This window comes from Myxine glutinosa, chromosome 1 (assembly GCF_964187855.1).
Source record: "Myxine glutinosa chromosome 1, kmMyxGlut1.1, whole genome shotgun sequence".
Lineage (NCBI taxonomy): Eukaryota > Metazoa > Chordata > Myxini > Myxiniformes > Myxinidae > Myxine > Myxine glutinosa.
The window spans coordinates 347,572,551-347,592,798 of record NC_136261.1 but is presented as its reverse complement, the minus strand read 5'-3'; the positions used below and the strand labels follow the sequence as shown (position 1 = coordinate 347,592,798).

General features: G+C 45.0%; 1 protein-coding gene across 1 annotated transcript; it reads right to left on the bottom strand.

Moving 5' to 3' along the window:
* Positions 1-781: 781 nt before the first annotated feature.
* On the bottom strand, positions 782-19,679 carry LOC137418080 (beta-centractin-like). The gene is made up of 7 exons (XM_078769883.1): positions 19,530-19,679; positions 7,873-7,937; positions 7,550-7,625; positions 5,737-5,862; positions 5,490-5,614; positions 3,638-3,854; positions 782-2,352 (listed from the first exon to the last, which is right to left on the bottom strand). Exons 1-7 carry the CDS (start codon positions 19,575-19,577, stop codon positions 2,131-2,133), a joined length of 879 nt encoding a protein of 292 aa, XP_078626009.1. The 5' UTR covers positions 19,578-19,679; the 3' UTR covers positions 782-2,130.
* Positions 19,680-20,248: the final 569 nt, after the last annotated feature.

Below are 20,248 nucleotides of genomic sequence, written 5' to 3'. Positions count from 1 at the left end.
TTAGGCATTTGAAGTAGTGATAAATGTAGATTGTAGGGGTGTACTTACTTTTTCCACATGCGAAATTTGCATTTATGTTTATTTAAATTATACAATGGACAACAAAATGTAAATGTTTCATGATATTTGTTATATTATATCACCTTTATCTATCAATATTGTTGAAATGAAGATCAAATAGCTGTATGTTGAAATATGTTGAAAAAGCCAAAACTTTACATGGGGTGTACTTACGTATGTATGTATGTATGTATGTATATATATATATATATATATATATATATATATATATATATATATATATATATATATATATATATGTATGTCTATGTAAGATCGACACCGATTGGTTTTTCAGTCATGATGTAATTGGTAATTTGAATACCCATTGGTTGACTCAGTCACCACTATATCTGGCTTTGATTGGCTGGAGCAGAGTTTAGAGCGATGACTCGCCATTTGCACCAATAAATTGGAAGGGGGGGGGGGGGGGGAGGGGGAGAGAGTTCCCGCAAAGCCAAGGACTCACCATTTACAGACATACCATGGACAAGGGTCGGGTCAACACCTTTCATCTTTCCATGTTGAAAGATAATGGGAGAATGTACAAATTCCTTTTGACGACAATATAAGGTCCGTGGAATGGATGAAGGTTGCTTCCAACATACGTAGATATAACGTACTCCGACCTCAGCTCAATATCTTGAACATATATGCATTGTACTGGTCTACACAGATGGAGTTGGCAACCAAGTTTATTTTTCATTACTATTTATTTTTTCAGAATAAAATCAGCTGTTCCTGTAGGTTTCGTCTGTTGGGTAGTTCATAGCAAAAATTTCACGGCAAAGACTCAACCATGAGCACCAAGGAACTTTCAAAAGACCTCTGGGATAAAGTTGTGGAAAGGCACAGATCAGGGATGGAAATAAAAATATTTCAAAGGCCTTGAATATCCCTTAGAGCACAGTCAGGACAATCATTAGGAAGTGCAAGGCGTATGGTACCACCAAGACCCTGCCTAGATCAGGCCGTCCCTCCAAACTGGATGACCAAGCAAGGAGACTGATCTGAGAGGCCACCAAGAGGCCAATGACAACTTTGAAAGAGCTACAGGCCTCCATGGCAAAGACTGGTAACTGTGTGCATGTGACAACAATATCCCAAGCACTCTACAAGTCTGGCTCGCATGGTAAGGTGGCAAGAAGGAAACGATTACTCAAAAAGGCCACCTTGAGTCCCGTTTGAGGTATGCAAAAAAAACATAAAAATAAAAACACTGCCGAGATTCTGAATCCATGTGGCAAAAAGTTTTGTGGTCTGACGAACCCAAGATGGAACTTTTTGGCCTAAATGCAGAACGTTAAGTTTGGCGCAAACCCAACAGAGCATATCACCCAAAGAACACCATCCCTACTGTGAAGCATGGTGGTGGCAGCATCATGTTATGGTGATGTTTCTCATCAGCAGAGACTGGGACACTTGTCAGGATAGAAGGGAAAATGGATGGAGCAAAATACAGAATAATCCCAGAGGAAAAACAGCTGCCCTCTGCAAGAAAGTTTAAATGGGGACGGAAGTTCACCTTTCAGCACGACGACCTGAAGCACACAGCCAAAGCTCCACTGGAGTGGCTATGGAACCAAAAGATAAATGTCCTTGAGTGGCCCAGTTAGAGCCCCGACCTAAATTCTGTGGTATGACTTCAAGATTGCTGTCCAACGCTCCCTACAAACTTGACTGAGCTTGAACAGTTTTGTACAGAAAAATAGGCAAATATTGCCAAATTAAGGTGTGCAAAGTTGGTAGATACCTATACCAACAGACTCACAGCTGTAATTGCTGTCAAAGGTGTTGCTACCAAGTATTAACTCAGGGAGGTGGACAATTATCCAGCCAAGATATTCCAGTTTTGCATTTTTAATTAATTTTCAGAGATTTGTAGAATTTGTTTTTCACTTGGAAGTTGTGGGTTACGATGTGCAAACAAAGGTGGAAAAATTCTGATTTAATGCACTTTGATTCCAGTCTATAAGGCAACAAAAGGTGAAAAATTTTAAATGGGGTGTAGACTTTCTATCGGCACTGTATAAACCTGAACACTGCGTGGGTTATCGTGTTCTATGAACTCTAGATTCCCCCCAGCAGCGTGAAGTTTCCCGATGGCATTGAGAAATATATTTTTTTAATCAAAAAGAAAAACAACAACACTGACGTTCCTATCCCGTGTGAAAGATAAAGAAAGAAGCAATGACAAACCTCAATTGTGTTTCCATCAGGAAGGGTGTATGGAAATTTATCCGTCTCGAGTGTTTCATCTTTTTGTGGGTTTATGGACAGGTAGCACGCTCGCTGTGGATGGAAAAAGTAAATGAATAAGTAAAGTCATTTGATAAAGTTTAATTCATATTCATCATCTCTTACCCAAGATAATTCTTCAACTTATTTAGATTTCATGGTTTTACAGTGAAACTTTCTGACAGACAAGCCATAATGATCTTCTAGGGTGTGGTATAAATGACCATCTATATCTATATATATAAAGTAGAGTTGGCCTCTGTGTCTGTATCCTGATCTATCTATGATCTCTAAGATCTCGAGAACCCGTGGACGGATTTGCGAGCGGAAAGTACTGTTCGACTCGGGATGGTCCCAGGAATGTCACGGAGACATAAACATTTAAAAAATTTCGGGTTTTAAAATTAGCGTATTATTAGCACTAGCAGAAGAGAGAGGGATTCGAAGGGAGGGAGCGCAGCGCTTCTAGCGCTTCTGACTACAGCACACCTTAAAATTAAAAAAACTTCGGGTTTTAAAATTAGTGTGTTACGCGTAATTAGCGCTAGCAGAAGAGGGAGGGAATCTAAGGGAGGGAGCGCAGTGCTCCCTCCAGCGCTTCTGTTAGCGTAATTAGCGTATTTCGGAACGTTAATTTTTCAACTTCATTATTCGGAATCAGTACGTCCCAGAGAACCTTCGTAACGTTAATTTTTCAACTTCATCCGATTGACATGGGACCAACGGCATGTGACAAAGAGTGAAACATACAGGCTACATTTATTTGACGACAATGAGTTCCGACTTCCGACCTCGGTGGGATGACAGGCTGAGTCAACCCCCCTGGTGTGAAGGGGGAGGAGGAGGGGAGGGGGAAGAGAAGGGGAGGGGAACGAGGGGGAAGGGGATGGGAGGGGGGGAGGGGGAGGGGGAAGGGGGGAGGGGGAGGGGGAAGGGGGAGGGGAGGGGGGGGAGGGGAAAGGGGGGGGGAGGGGGAGGGGAGGGGCCCTTCTTCCCCTGGGCACCCCCGCACCCTTCCCTCCCCCCCTTCCCCTCCCCCCTCCCCCCCCTTCCCCCCTCCCCCCCCCATTCCCCTCCCCTCCTCTTCCCCCTCCCCTCCTCCTCCCCCGCTTCCCCCTCCCCCCCTCCCCCCGTTCCCCTCCCCTCCTCTTCCCCCTCCCCTCCTCCTCCCACTCCCGTGCAAAGCCGGGTACCTCTGCTAGTATTACATACACTTGTAGAAGTGGAGTTTCACTTGCACGTAATACTTTGCCACCGCAATGCGAAGACAATCCCCGTCCCACCTAGACACTCCTCCTCTTCCCCCCCCATTCACATAACATGTCGACTATTCACAAACCTCCTTGATGGTCCGTACAACCTCAAACTCGGCCGATGTATGAAGATCATGTCCCTCCTTGCGCAAGAGAAGTCGGAGATAGCGGGACACATCTCGACCGGCCACGTCTACACGGGTGATCGAGTGTGGCATGGCAAACCCTTCGTATATAGGCACCGCATGCGTCACACCATCACCGGAATCCAAAACGACACCCGTGGTTCGACCCGTAGCATAGCTGGTTGGGGGAAAGATGTTGAACTGGTTGATTATCCAATACGGTAAAGATAGACCTAAAAGGAGCTTTTTGGGAGAAAAACAAGTAGATTCCAGATGGAGAGGATTCATCACACACCCAAGATTATATTATAATGTGGTATGTATTGATAAAAAGGAAGATAACTGCACTCAATTTCTACGACTGAAATGTAAGACCAAGAAAAGATGAAGAAGACAAGATGGAGGAGGTTGCAAAAATGAAGATTCCAATGAAAAATCTAATGAAAGCATTACATGGCACACATTTGATGACCATCTTCAAACAGTTATCTATCGGGTCTTTTCACAAATTATAAAACAGAAGCTTTCTGCACAATGATTAGTAGCACGAGAGCCAATGAGAAGACAGATGAGGAATCGTTGTTGGAGATACAATGGAACCCGATTTGCTACTGGGGTTTCAATTCAGGGCAGAGTCAAAATGGACTCACAATTGCACTCTTGGTAGTGTCAGTAGGAGGTATTGTGGAGCCGGCTCTACAATATCTACAATCAATCATTTGGAAAGAAGTTATGTGGTGCCTTTTGCAAGAGTTGGCCTTTGGACAGTTACAAGGGTAAACTAGAACGGCGCTCGGTAGTGCGCATACCTCCTATAGGCTTAACAGTTCATGGTTTGTATCCCACTGATGGGCTGGAACTGGAATCGGACCTGAACCAAAATCTAATCAGCTTGTTCTTGTCACCTAACAAACTTATTCACCAAGTTTAGTCATAACTCGTCCACGACTTTTTAAATATCATGTTATATATCGGTTTTAGCCCCATCACTCAATGGTGAAAAATCACTTTTTTTTAAATCTCTGGTCTGGATCCGGATTTGAATCTTCACCAAAATGGAATCATTAAATTGATATATGTTGGAAAATTACATGCCCAGACCAAGAATCTAACACCTTTTTTTTTTTTTTTATATGCAAGATCGAGGCTCTTGTAAGAGCTAATATTTGGGTTTCATTCCTGGTCTGGGCATTTGATTTTCCCACGTATATCAATTTAATTATCTATAAACCTGTTCATCAATATAAAATTGAATAAATCCTTCCCTGTCACATACACAACCTGTCCACCAAGTTTCGCCCAAATGCGTAGAGCACATACCTCCGCCAGGCCTAACAATTTACGTTTTGTATTCCACTGATAGGCCTGATCTGGATCCATACCTGAATCAAAATCGAATCGGCTTGTTCTTGTCGTCCAACCAACTCATCCACTAGGTTTTGTCATAGCTTGTCCACAACTTTTTTGAAATGTGCTATACATGCATATCATTTTTGGCTCTATCTCTCACTGCTGAAGTATTACTTTAAAAAAATTATCGGATATGGATCTTTACCAAAATCTAATCAATTTGTCTTCGGCACACACCCAACCTGTCCACCAAATTTCATCCAAATTCGTCCACAACTTTTTGTGATATCATACTCACAGACAAACAGACAGGGGTGAAAAACATAACTTCCGTCTACCTTCGGTGTCTTAAAGATTCAAAAAAAAATTAAGGGTAACAAAATAGTGCGACATAATAATTGACCATAAAGAACAAAACAGAGGGCCGAACAAAACAAATAAAGCAACAACAGGAGAAACCCACAGGCTGAGAACTGCCTGCATCGAGATGAAGAGAGCCGGTACATTGAAGGTCTCGAAGAAAACTTCGGCTGCTCGTTCTCGGTTCTTCCGTGGATTTAAGGGAGCTTCTGTCAGCAGGACCGGGTGCTACAATGGGTGAGGAAACACGATACAGGGCATCACGTGCATCCTTCACACCTAGCTCCGGCTTGGTCTCGAAGCACACTGCATTAGCCGGAATTCAAGATCTACAGGAACCCCAGCATTACCTCTTCTGAGAAAGTCTGCAGCTGTTCTTTTGAGTACACGTATTGCCAGATTCTCTCCATGTCGTTCCAATCGCGGACAATCCCATGTTCCATTGGGTAGCGGATTGTGAGCAGTCCTCGATGTTCCTATTGGAGGAGCGATTGGAGTGGGAGGGAGATACCAACTATTGGATTCTAGTGTTGATATTCTGTCTGCTAACTATTTATTACAATAAAGGATGACGATCCAACAAGCACAAAACAATTATTTGGGTTTGGGGGTTATTATGCCTTCAACAGTCACAGAAATGTAACTGCAGTTCTGACCTACGATATCAGTACATTCTCTTTTTCAAAAAAAGTCCTAATTCTGACAATTGTCCGTCAAATATCCACAGCACCTTCCACCCTGTACGCCATAATTCCTCCCAATGCGCCCGTACTTTAATGTGCCTCCCAATGTGCCACAGACTACTGTATTAGGATAAACAGGTCAACCAAAAGAGCCATAGACACAAAGTTCTGAGAGGGGGAATAGTGCTCGAGATCCAGAACTTATCGCAACCATTGCGAGTCATCATAAAACACCGGAAAACAACTCAAACTGAATATATTGCACGACTGGGGTTAACTCAAACACAATCAATCTCAATACGGGTAAAACAATGTCAGGACACCTTTTTGTCTCTGCTCGAATAAGGTGTTCATTGCCCTTAAATAAACAAACATCCCTACACAGTTAGAAAGGTCGAAGCTTAAAGGTCGAAGATTCCAGAAGTAATGTACCGTACTCGCAACCAACATACGTCTTGGGCTTTAACTCCAGAAATCCAAAATTAAATGCTTACATTACTTCCATTATCATCATCATCATGTACCACGCCTTATACAGAGCGTTGGTGCTGCTGAAGAAGTTGCTGGGCTACAATCCTGGTTAGATTCCCACTCCAACTCAGGAAGTCAGGGCAGGAATTTGGAATTTGTCCAGGGCGCTGGGGAAAACTCACTTACCCAAAGGACATAGCAGGATCTTCAACTTCCACCAACTAATGTCGGCAGATGGGATGCCCAGTTTAACGTCCACCCGAGGGACGGCACACACATTGATGAATCATTCTGCCTCTGAAACACCGGGATGGCATTTTATAGCCCAGTCAGGATTCAAACCCAGGCTAGAGGCGAGTGTGCATACCTTTAGACCATTATGCCATTCTTTATAACATTGAAAAGTTCTTTCTAATAGCAGCTTGTAATGTAAATGCTTTAAAATATAGACAAAAAAGGCATAACTTTTGACCCCCCCCCCCCCCCCTCCGCAACCCTACGCTTCCCGTCTCCTCCCCCCCACTCCCGGAACCAATAAGCTCCTTCTCTATACAGTCAATTGAGACACCTCTCCTCTCCTCTCCTACCCTCTCCTCTCCTACCCTCTCCTATCGTACCCTCTCCTCTCGTACCCTCTCCTCTCCTACCCTCTCCTCTCCTACCCTCTCCTCTCCTCTCGTACCCTCTCCTCTCGTACCCTCTCCTCTCGTACCCTCTCCTCTCGTACCCTCTCCTCTCGTACCCTCTCCTCTCCTCTCCTCTCCTACCCTCTCCTACCGACTCCTCTCCTACCCTCTCCTCTCCTACCCTATCCTCCCCTCTCCTCTCCTACCCTCTCCTCTCCTCTCCTCTCCTACCCTCTCCTCTCCTCTCCTCTCCTCTCCTCTCCTCTCCTCAACCCACCCTCCTAACCCCCCCGCACCCATTCCCAATGAACACTCTTTTTAAACATTTAATACATGTAATTCTCTCAAAACAGGAAGACAAAGCATTATTATTAATGTCTTACCTCAGCTTTTGGTCCAATGAAGATATCACCCTCGAGAGCACCGGCCATGACGCGCACATGCTTGGGCCGTCCCACACTATGGATTACAGACACACGTATCGAGTATAAAGCAGGGAATCACAAACCGATTGCCACTACAACGGCTCTTGATCGGAAGACTTAATCCCCGGATAGTAGCGCGGCCTTTGACATGGTGATGTGAACAGATATTTTAATGCACACTCACATCAAAGCATAAATAAATATTCCTGGAGAATTAGTGTTTAGTAGAATGCAGGAAACGTATACAACCATGCAGGCACAAACCAGTTGTATATACGTACAAGTTAGGGAAGTGATACTTTGGAATCTGATCTCCAGCAAATCCAGCCTTGATTACTCCAGAGCCCTGGAAAAATAGACAATCACAATTAAACAAGGCCTGTTCCTCACCCACCGCAGACACGTCGGTGGCCTAGAACCTAAAAGTTTTCCATCACCTCATTTGTGGTCAGGTCACACCCATCCACTCAGCTATTTGTCGCTCATAAACTCAACCAGGCCGCACTCCATTTGCCAGCAACCCAAACCATGTTGCCCTCCCAAAATCCAGGCTAACTACTCACTTATAATCTCATCCCTCAACCTCCTCTCCAAAATGTGGAATCGCAAATCACAGACAGGTTAGTGGCATTTGACCACCTCTGTTCTTGTCTTGCACCCTCTGCCCATCCCATCCCCCGGAATTCTGCACAGTCTACAAACAACCCACTTCCGACTAAATTCCCAAAAGCCAGGCTCACTGCTCTCCTGGTCCCCTTTTCTCTCACCCATAGAACCAAGTTACTCTGTTCAATTCCATTATTCCCTCAAACTTCAAAACCGATGTTCATCACCACCTCAGGTCACCCCATCTATGCGGATGAAGTTTACTACCCTCATTAACCTTCGCCATGCACATTCCATTTCCTTCCAGGTTCAGTGCGTCACCCCCCCCCCCCCCCCCACTCCTTTTCCCCATTTTCTGTTGCATTCCATCCTTAGTTTTCCCTTTCTCCATTGTGTTTCAGCTTGCATCCAGCTTTTTTCACCCCATGTGTCCTCCTCCCCTCCCACTCTTCCTCCAGGTTCTGTTGGTGTGTTTGTCCACTTATCACAATGTCCTCTTGTTACCCCGCATATGCAAAGCAAAAAGCGAGGTTAAGCAATCGATGCACTTCTGTCCGTTTTGCTGTCTACAAACGTCAGTTTATGATCGAGGAACAACCTGATTTCAATTGAATGTTATATTTTGAACACGAATCAAGAAAACAACCTGTAATTTATCAGAACTTTGGTTCTGAATTTGTCTCAATCGCGCATGTACAGAGAGGAGGGTGGGACGGTGGGAGGGATTTTCGAAGCTCCACACGGTCTCCACGTTTTTCGAAGTTAAGTCTGTTCACAATTGTATTTTGTCGAAACTGTATTTATCTTTCGGTGTGTGAAGTTATTGTGTGCAACTTTGGTTGTTTCTCGGTGTTTATCTTTCATAAATTGATCGTCTGTTTGCCGTGTCGTGTCTTGAGGCCTTGTACAGTGTGCACTGTACAACCTTGAGGCTTTGTTTTTCTCTCGGCGGTCCGTCGTTTGTGATCCAATAACTTTCGTTCTCTGTATTCCCAGGCTTTTCACCCATAGCCTACTTCCTTGTGTAAATCTCAACTCAAAAAACAAACAAAAAAAAACAAAAACATTTCCTTCTCTGTTCTCATTCGTTTATTCATTCTTATTCGTTCGTTCGTTCTTCGACCACGTGTTTCTCCCCCATTTCCCCAGATAGTTTTCACTCATTAACCTTCAATGTTTACACTTTCCCCTCAAGTTATGTATTCCGTCATATTTTATAACACCTTTTTCTTCTTCTTCTTTAAAAGGCTGCTTTCGACTTGCTCACCAAATCAATTCATCCCAAAAAAAATATCCATCTCCTATAGTGCCTTTTTTCTACATTCCCTAAACTCTCCTGCACTCCATCCTCCATCCAGCGTCCTTAAACGTATTTTTAACTCGAAGGTCACAAGAAACTCATTTTGCAATAAATGTTCGTTTCCCATAAATCGTACACTTTCAAAAATCCAATCTCACCCCTCCCCTCCAAATCTTCCCCATAACCCCTCCCCTCCAAATCTTCCCCATCACCCCTCCCCTCCAAATCTTCCCCATCACCCATCCCTTTCAAATCTCCCCCCTTGCCCCCTCCCTCCTAAACTACCCCCTCACCCCTCCCCGCCAAGACGCCCCCTCGCCCCTCCCCTCCTAGACTCCTGCCTCACCCCTCCCCTCCAAATCTCCCCCATATCCCATCCCTTTCAAATCCCTCCCCTTGTCCCTTCCCTCCCAAACTCCCCCCTCACCCCTCCCCTTCAAATCTCCCCACCCTCATTGCTTCTCAATTTCCCCCCTCTCACTCCCCCTCCTCAAAGCGTCCTCCCCGCTTCTTCCCCCTTCAAACTCTCACCTCCATCTCCCCCAACCTTCTGCCTCGCTCTTCCCCCTCCTCAAATAACACCTCATTGTGGCTCACCCAATCACCATCAAACCTTTTGTCCGCCCCATCCTTCCCTTTCTCCGAGCTATTCTGAAATCTCTGACACACCTTCAACAGCTCTCCCTATCTCTTCCACCTCTTACCCTACCCCTCCTCCCCCCTGTTCTGTATCTGATGCTCCCCCTTCCTCTTCATTAATGGTATGGACCTCAAACATCCGGGGCCTTCGTTCAAACTTAACTGATCTCTCCATACAGGTTGCTTCTGTCAAACCAGACGTGATCTGCTTAACAGAAACTTTCCTCCTTTATGATGTCTCTGATTCCATAGTATCTCTCCCGGGCTACTCCCTCCTCCGGTATGATAGACCTGAGCCTCGTCCTGGAGGCGGGGTTGCTATCTTTATCAAAAACTCTCTTCCTCACTCGCCCTGCACTGCACTCTCTCCACCTCACCCCCAGGAATACCTCTGGCTACGGCTTCCCCTTCGCTCCCACCTCTTGTTCATATGTGTGTTGTACCGTCCACCAAACAGTGATGACTCCATCTACATCTCGCTGTCTGATGATATGGACCAACTTATATCTACTCATCCCAACTCTCTCTTCCTCATATGTGGTGATTTCAATTGTCACCATGCCAGTTGGCTGGGTGTGGGTACCTCTCTCACCAGCCATGGCTCTTCAGCAAAGGACTTCTGCGACTCACTGGGACTGACACAATCTGTCAATTTCCCGACCCGGATCTCAGTCAACGGAACATCTTCTCTTCTGGACTTGGTTATGACTAACTTCCCTGAAAATGTCTGCTGCTCTTCTTCTGCTCCGATCGGATCATCTGATCATGTCCTTGTTAAAGTGGACATCTCTCTGACCATCCTCAGGGAGCCTGCTCAGCGTCGACGAGTCTGGCATTTCACTCAGGCCAACTGGCACGGTCTTCAAGCAGCCATCAATCATCTGGACTGGTCTCCCATCTCTACCACCTCTGACATCAACTCATCCTGGGAATTCTTCCAAAGTAAATTGCTCTCTCTCATGCACAGATTTATCCCATCTCGTCTTCAGTTGTCATACCCTTCCTCCCGTCCATGGTACACGGAATCTTGTGGTGAGGCTGTTGCCCAGAAACAACTTGCCTTCGTCTCCTGGAAAGCAAATCCAACGGAAGGAAATCTCATTTCCTTTCACAAAGCCCGAAACAAGTGTGTGTCCACCCTCAGGAGAGCCAGGAAACAATATCTCTCCGTTCTCAAGACCGAACTCTCTTATCTGTCTCCCTCTTCCAAATCCTGGTGGCGTCTGGTCAAATCCGTTTCTGGTGTTTGTTCCCCCTCCATCCCCTCCCTTACCTCAAACGGCTACACAGCTGACTCCGCACGTGAAAAAGCTGAATGCCTCAACTCTGTGTTTGCCTCTAAATCTTGTGTCCCAAACCCATCCCTCTCTGTACCCACCATACCCAGTCGTACCCTGCTGCTCCTGGACTCCGTGTCCTTTCCTCCTGACAAGGTGGAAAAGTTTCTGTCAACCCTCGACTCTGATTCTGCAACTGGACCCGACGGCATCAGCCCACGGGTCCTAAAATCCTGCTCTGCTGCTCTATCTCACCCTCTCTCTGTTCTCTTCACCCTCTCTTTTGCTCAAGGTCAACTGCCATCTGCTTGGAAATCAGCCAACATCACCGCTTTGCACAAAAAAGGTGCAAAAACAGATCCTAGCAACTACAGACCAATCAGCCTTCTCCCAATTATCAGCAAAGTCATGGAATCCATCATTGCTTCGGATATGAAATCTTTCCTCTTCTCCAATGGCTTGATCTCTGATCATCAATTTGGTTTCAGACCAGGTCACTCTACTCTGGACATGCTGCTTCTGCTGTCTCAACAATGGATGGAGGTCCTCAATGCCAAACAGGAAATTAGAGCTGTCTCCCTCGACATATCACGTGCCTTCGACACGGTCTGGCACCCCGCTCTGCTCACCAAACTCTCCTCCTTTGGTATCCATGGAAATCTCCACGCATGGCTGGCGGACTTCCTCTCTAGTCGTCGTCAACGTGTGGCCCTGAATGGGGTTCTCTCATCTCCTCTTCCTGTTCAGGCTGGAGTTCCCCAAGGCAGTGTTCTGGGCCCCGTGCTTTTTCTGGTCTTCATCAATGATCTCTCTGACTCTCTCGAAAATCCTCTCTATCTCTTTGCTGATGACTCCACTCTCTGCCGCTCCATTCCTCTTCCCTCAGATCGGCAGTCTGCTGCCTCCTCACTCTCTGAAGACCTGGACAAAATCACAGACTGGTCAAACAAGTGGAACATGTCTTTCAATCCTGACAAATCTCACACTCTTACTATGTCTCTCCGAAAAGATCGACTGGACAACCCTCCCATCTACTTTCTCAACAATCCTCTCCAAGAAGTTCTGTCGCTCAAGATTTTGGGTCTCACTATCTGCCATGATCTCTCTTGGGAAAACCACATTTCCAAGCTGGCCTCCAAAGCCAGTCGCCGACTGGGCATCCTCCGTCGTGCGAAGTCCTTCCTCGGCACACCTGAGCTCCTCACCACATACAAGGCTTTCATCCGCAGCTCAATGGAATACTGTTCTCCCCTATGGGCCGGTGCTCCTGCCTCACACCTAGCTCGGCTTCACGCTGTTGAAACCAAAGCTTTCAGAATTATTGGAATCTCCCGCGATGAAGCTATCTCTGAGGGCCTTTCACTCACTCACCGCAGGCAGGTCGGTGGTCTTTCTGTCTTCTACCGACTCCTCTCCGGCCTTGCACCCCCAGCTCTCTCTGTGCTCTGTCCCCCAAATATTCCTACAGGTCGCACAAGATCTGCCAGCAACCCTCTGATGGTTAAACTGCCGAAATCTCGGCTCTCTGCTCACCTTCACTCTTTCATTCCTCTTTTCTCCCGCCTCTGGAACAAACTCCCTCACTCCCTTCAATCCCACTCCTCCCTCCAGGTCTTTAAAACAGCTGTTCACCACCATCTCTTATCTTCCCCCATCCAAAACCTTGATCTTTTCTACCCCCGCTAATTCACCCCAGATCCACCTTGTTTGAAATTCCAACTTCTTTCCTGGAAGTCCTGGCAGTGTCCATATGTTTTATACCTCTCCCACCGCCCCCTTCCCATGCCCCCCCCCCCCCCCCAAAGCCCTCGCCCTCTCTCAGATCTCTCGATGTCTCCATGTCTCTCGGTCCCTGCTCTCAAATGTTGTGTTTGTGTCCTTCCCCCTCTCTCCCCATCTTGTCTACCGCTCCCGATGTTATATGTTTTATGTGTCGGTTTGTCTTTCTGTGTGATTAATGTTCGCTCTTTCACGAGCCTCGATCTTGTATACAAAAAAAAAGAAAAAAAAAAAAAAAAAAAAAAGGAGTGAGATCGCTTTTTTTTTGTTTGTTTGTTTTTTAACCATAGTCCGTTTGCTTGTTTGACAGTCAAACAAAATTGAAAATAAATCCAAACAAGTATAGATACATTCAAAGTACACCACCCCCATGCCAAATAGATAAATATCCTCCAGCGCGGCATTGCCGGGGCGCCTCCAGCGCCCGGCAATACCGCCGTGCAGCTCATAGAGACTGTATTGGGAGGGAGAGGTGCGCAATAATCGATGATTAATTGCATATTTAAAAGCAATAAAAAATAATTTGTAAAATATTTTCTTCATCAATTGGCTAATAGCATACCTCAACCACCCGTGCTTCATCCGAAGCTGTAACTTTTTGAAAAGTAATTAAACAAGTCATTAATAGAAATAATTAAATAATTGATTGATTAATTTCATAAACAATTTAGCGATTAATTGATTAATCAATAACCTTTACAGTCACATCACTTGGTCACTGTCATGTCCAAATATCAGCTCCCTAGCTCAAAAGGTGCCCGAGATATTGCCCAGATGAGAAAGAAAATAAATTATTAATAATGAAAATAAATAAATAATAATCATAAAATAATGAAATAATCAATTGGCTAACAAAATACCAAAACCACCATCATTTCATCCGAATCTAACTCTAAAAAAAATAATTAATTAAGTCATTAATCGAATAATTAAATGATTAATCGATTAATCAATAAATCAAAAATACCCTTTACAGCCAAATCACTTGGTCATCGTCACGTCCAAATATCAGCTTTCTAGCTCAAAAGGCGCCTGAGATATTGCCCAGATGAGAAAGGAAATAAATAAGTGCTTAATTAATCGATAATAATTAAATAACTAATCAATTAATTGATTAATCAAAAAACCAAAAAATACTGTTTTTGACAAAGTTGTTGCTCACTATTGTGCCCAAATTTCAGCTTCCTAGCTCAAAGGATGGCCGAGATATCGCCCGGACAAACAAACAAACAAGCAAACAAACAATCAAACAACCGGAGTGAAAACGGAGTACAGTACTCCCTTTCAGCACACGTCATTGCCGGGCCCACTTCGGTGCCCGGCAATGACGTCATGCAGCGCCTGGAGATGGCATAGGAAAGGAGCGGTGTACAACAGGAAACTTGCTGTTTTTAGCGACTTCATAACAAACACAAACAACAAGCATGAAGAACTAATGTAACAATAAGGTGGTGTATAAGACGCTGCGCCAGTAAACTTCCGAGTTGTTTTTTTCTATGACCCTTTAAAATATATTTTATTTAAATTGAATGATTGTAGAATTACATTTGTATAATATCTTCTTACATTGTAGAATAAATAAAAAAAATTAAAATCATCTTTTTGGCTTGGACAAAATATAGCATTTCACATCATCACGGACAATCAAATTTTCCGCTCGCAGACCCCACCCATGTCCTTGTTTCTCAAGACCGCAGAGCACAAGGTGGGTGTTGTAAATTAGGTTGAGGTCCATTTCACTATATCTCTTCCTTGCGCCTTGAAATTCGACACAAAATAACAAACTCACTCCCTGAGTTTGGCCAAATATGTTATCCTCATCACTCCTATAACTTGGGGAGCCTTCTGCATCGCACGTTATCCCCCAATGTTATCCTCAACACACCTATAATGTGGAGAGCCTTCTGCATCGCACGTTATCCCCCAGTGTTATCCTCTACACTCCTATAACGTGGAGAGCCTTCTGCATCGCACGTTATCCCCCAGTGTTATCCTCTACACTCCTATAACTTGGGGAGCCTTCTGCATCGCACGTTATCCCCCAATGTTATCCTCAACACACCTATAATGTGGAGAGCCTTCTGCATCGCACGTTATCCCCCAGTGTTATCCTCTACACTCCTATAACGTGGAGACCTTCTGCATCGCACGTTATCCCCCAGTGTTATCCTCTACACTCCTATAACGTGGAGAGCCTTCTGCATCGCACGTTATCCCCCAATGTTATCCTCAACACACCTATAATATGGAGAGCCTTCTGCATGGCACGTTATCCCCCAGTGTTATCCTCTACACTCCTATAAAGTGGAGAGCCTTCTGCATCGCACGTTATCCCCCAGTGTTATCCTCTACACTCCTATAATGTGGAGAGCCTTCTGCATCGCACGTTATCCCCCAATGTTATCCTCAACACACCTATAATATGGAGAGCCTTCTGCATGGCACGTTATCCCCCAGTGTTATCCTCTACACTCCTATAACGTGGAGAGCCTTCTGCATCGCACGTTATCCCCCAGTGTTATCCTCTACACTCCTATAATGTGGAGAGCCTTCTGCATCGCACGTTATCCCCCAATGTTATCCTCAACACACCTATAATGTGGAGAGCCTTCTGCATCGCACGTTATCCCCCAGTGTTATCCTCTACACTCCGATAACGTGGAGAGCCTTCTGCATCGCACGTTATCCCCCAGTGTTATCCTCTACACTCCTATAACGTGGAGAGCCTTCTGCATCGCACGTTATCCCCCAGTGTTATCCTCCACACTCCTATAACGTGGGGAGCCTTCTGCATCGCACGTTATCCCCCAGTGTTATCCTCCACACTCCTATAACGTGGAGAGCCTTCTGCATCGCACGTTATCCCCCAGTGTTATCCTCCACACTCCTATAACGTGGGGAGCCTTCTGCATCGCACGTTATCCCCCAGTGTTATCCTCTACACTCCGATAACGTGGAGAGCCTTCTGCATCGCACGTTATCCCCCAGTGTTATCCTCTACACTCCTATAACGTGGAGAGCCTTCTGCATCGCACGTTATCCCCCAGTGTTATCCTCCACACTCCTATAACGTGGGGAGCCTTCTGCATCGCACGTTATCCCCCAGTGTTATCCTCCACACTCCTATAACGTGGAGAGCCTTCTGCATCGCACGTTATCCCCCAGTGTTATCCTCCACACTCCTATAACGTGGAGAGCCTTCTGCATCGCACGTTATCCCCCAGTGTTATCCTCCACACTCCTATAACGTGGGGAGCCTTCTGCATCGCACATTATCCCCCAGTGTTATCCTCTACACTCCTATAACGTGGGGAGCCTTCTGCATCGCACGTTATCTCCCATTCCTATTCCTGATCTTTATCGTCACCAATTTTCCCTTCCTGTACTTCTCATTTACCCAGTTTATCAGCTTTTCCTGTTTGTACACATGATCCTCGTTTACCAAGCAGATTAGTTCCTTCGTCCTATATGTATGTACACATGATCCTCGTTTACCAAGCAGACTTTGTTCCTTCATCCTGTATGTATGTACACATGATCCTCATTCACCAAGCAGATTTTGTTCCTTCGTCCTGTATGTATGTACACATGATCCTCGTTCACCAAGCAGATTTGGTTCCTGTGTCCTGTATGTATGTACACATGATCCTCATTTACCAAGCAGATTAGTTCCTGTGTCCTGTATGAATGTACACATGGACCTCATTTACCAAGCAGATTAGTTCCTTCGTCCTGTATGCATGTACAGTTGTACACATGATCCTCATTTACCAAGCAGACTTGGTTCCTGTGTCCTGTATGTACGTACACATGATCCTCGTTTACCAAGCAGACTTGATTCCTGTGTCCTGTATGTACGTACACATGATCCTCGTCTACCAAGCAGACTTGGTTCCTGTGTCCTGTATGTACGTACACATGATCCTCGTTTACCAAGCAGACTTGGTTCCTGTGTCCTGTATGCATGTACACATGATCCTCGTTTACCAACCAGATTTGGTTCCTGTGTCCTGTATGTATGTACACATGATCCTCGTTTTCCAAGCAGACTTGGTTCCTGTGTCCTGTATGTATGTACACATGATCCTCGTCTACCAAGCAGATTAGTTCCTTCGTCCTGTATGCATGTAAACATGATTCTCAAATACCGAGGAGATTAGTTCCTTCGTCCTGTATGCATGTACACATGATTCTCAAATACCGAGATTAGTTCCTTCGTCCTGTATGTATGTACACATGATCCTCATTTACCAAGCAGATTTTGTTCCTTCATCCTGTATGTATGTACACATGATCCTCGTTTACACAGCAGATTTTGTTCCTGTGTCCTGTATGTATGTACACATGATCCTCGTCTACCAAGCAGATTAGTTCCTTCGTCCTGTATGCATGTACACATGATTCTCAAATACCGAGGAGATTAGTTCCTTCGTCCTGTATGCATGTACACATGATTCTCAAATACCGAGGAGATTAGTTCCTTCGTCCTGTATGCATGTACACATGATTCTCAAATACCGAGGAGATTAGTTCCTTCGTCCTGTATGCATGTACACATGGCCCTCGTTTACCAAGCAGTTTAGTTCCTTCATCCTGTATGCATGTACACATGATCCTCGTTCACCAAGCAGATTAGTTCCTTCGTCCTGTATGCATGTACAGTTGTACACATGATCCTCATTTACCAAGCAGATTTGGTTCATGTGTCCTGTATGTATGTACACATGATCCTCGTTTACCAAGCAGACTTGGTTCCTGTGTCCTGTATGCATGTACACATGATCCTCGTTTACCAACCAGATTTGGTTCCTGTGTCCTGTATGTATGTACACATGATCCTCGTTTACCAACCAGATTTTGTTCCTGTGTCCTGTATGCATGTACACATGGCCCTCGTTTACCAAGCAGACTTTGTTCCTTCATCCTGTATGTATGTACACATGATCCTCGTTTACCCAGCAGATTTTGTTCCTGTGTCCTGTATGTATGTACACATGATCCTCGTCTACCAAGCAGATTAGTTCCTTCGTCCTGTATGCATGTACACATGATTCTCAAATACCGAGATTAGTTCCTTCGTCCTGTATGTATGTACACATGATCCTCATTTACCAAGCAGATTTTGTTCCTTCATCCTGTATGTATGTACACATGATCCTCATTTACCAAGCAGATTTTGTTGCTTCATCCTGTATGTATGTACACATGATCCTCATCTACCAAGCAGATTTTGTTGCTTCATCCTGTATGTATGTACACATGATCCTCATTTACCAAGCAGATTTTGTTGCTTCATCCTGTATGTATGTACACATGATCCTCATTTACCAAGCAGATTTTGTTGCTTCATCCTGTATGCATGTACACATGATTCTCAAATACCGAGATTAGTTCCTTCGTCCTGTATGTATGTACACATGATCCTCATTTACCAAGCAGATTTTGTTCCTTCATCCTGTATGTATGTACACATGATCCTCATTTACCAAGCAGATTTTGTTCCTTCATCCTGTATGTATGTACACATGATCCTCATTTACCAAGCAGATTTTGTTGCTTCATCCTGTATGTATGTACACATGATCCTCATTTACCCAGCAGATTTGGTTCCCGTGTCCTATATGCATGTACCAATTAGGTTTCCTCTTTTGTTGTCATTTCTCCCTCTGATATGCAAACTCTCTTTGCTCCATTGTCGTGTCACCGTTCATCAATGGACCTCGATCGCTGTAAAATCGATCAATCGATTAATCGATAGAAAACCTGACAGTAAAGTACCAAAGCATAACTGGTGTCGTCCAGAGGACCAAATCAGTAACAACTGGTAGGATTGAATACGACCGAATGAACAGATAGACGGGATTATACTTTCCAATCAGAAATTCAACCCTAAATATTAAACAGAATTCCTGATAATCCCATTTCCACACAATGATGAGCTTTCAGGAATGACATTGAAAGGAAAAATCCCGTAAATCCTTCATTTCATTGACAAACGACATGACAATGCTGAATGAATGCCCCATAACAATCCTCAACATCATAATATGTGAGAATAACTCATTATTAATGTTATTATACATCAATATGGTTTCCCAAGTATTATATTCCACGCCCGGATAATTTAGGAATTACGTCTGGGTGTGGTCACGCAAGGCCGAAGGAGGAGGGCGGGAAGAGACGCCACGAAGCCGGGTTACGATTCTAGGAAAGTCCGTAGGCTCGCGGCGGCGAGCTAGGCCGCGACGGTAGTAAATATACATAGGGCGACCCGAAGGGCGGCGCGGCCGCGGAATCTCCTCGAAGCTAGATCCCTCGGACAGGGTGATCCTCTCACGTTATCAATGACGACGGGCTGATTGGCGATCACGTCGTACGAGTCCATGACTGGCTCGAAACACCAGAGAACACAAGGAGGCAGAGGTCATATCGCGCATGCGCAGAGAGGCTGGCATCGAGCACGGGCGTCGGGCGGTCCTGAAGAAAAAGAAAATAAATAAATCTCTGAAATCTTATTATATCTTCTTACTATAATTCACCAAATGTCCCTCTGTCTGTCTGTCTGTCTGTCTGTCTGTCTGTCTGTCTGTCTGTCTGTCTGTCTGTCTGTCTGTCTGTCTGTCTGTCTGTCTGTCCATTCCCAGGTACCGCAAAAACGGCTGAAGCGATCGCAACGATATTTTGGGTGGGTAATCCCAGGATCCCCTGGAGTAAAATAGGCTACATTGTTTTTCCAATTTCAGGTTTGGTCTCCAGCATTTTCAGCTTTGGTCTCCAGCATTTTCAGCTTTGGTCTCCAGCATTTTCAGCTTTGGTCTCCAGCGTTTTCAGGTTTGGTCTGCAGCGTTTTCAGGTTTGGTCTCCAGCATTTTCAGCTTTGGTCTCCAGCATTTTCAGCTTTGGTCTCCAGCATTTTCAGCTTTGGCCTCCAGCATTTTCAGCTTTGGTCTCCAGCGTTTTCAAGTTTGGTCTCCAGCATTTTCAGCTTTGGTCTCCAGCATTTTCAGCTTTGGTCTCCAGCATTTTCAGCTTTGGTCTCCAGCATTTTCAGCTTTG

What these genes read in the sequence shown, in the direction of transcription:
- LOC137418080 (XM_078769883.1), bottom strand. Translation starts at nt 19,577, where the DNA reads ATGGACTCGTACGACGTGATCGCCAATCAGCCCGTCGTCATTGATAAC. An exon ending in AAGTATCACTTCCCTAACTT is followed by an intron (nt 7,626 to 7,872) that starts GTACGTATATAC and finishes TGTAATCCATAG; the next exon opens with TGTGGGACGGCCCAAGCATG. An exon ending in ATGCAGGCAGTTCTCAGCCT is followed by an intron (nt 3,855 to 5,489) that starts GTGGGTTTCTCC and finishes TCCCCCAACCAG; the next exon opens with CTATGCTACGGGTCGAACCA.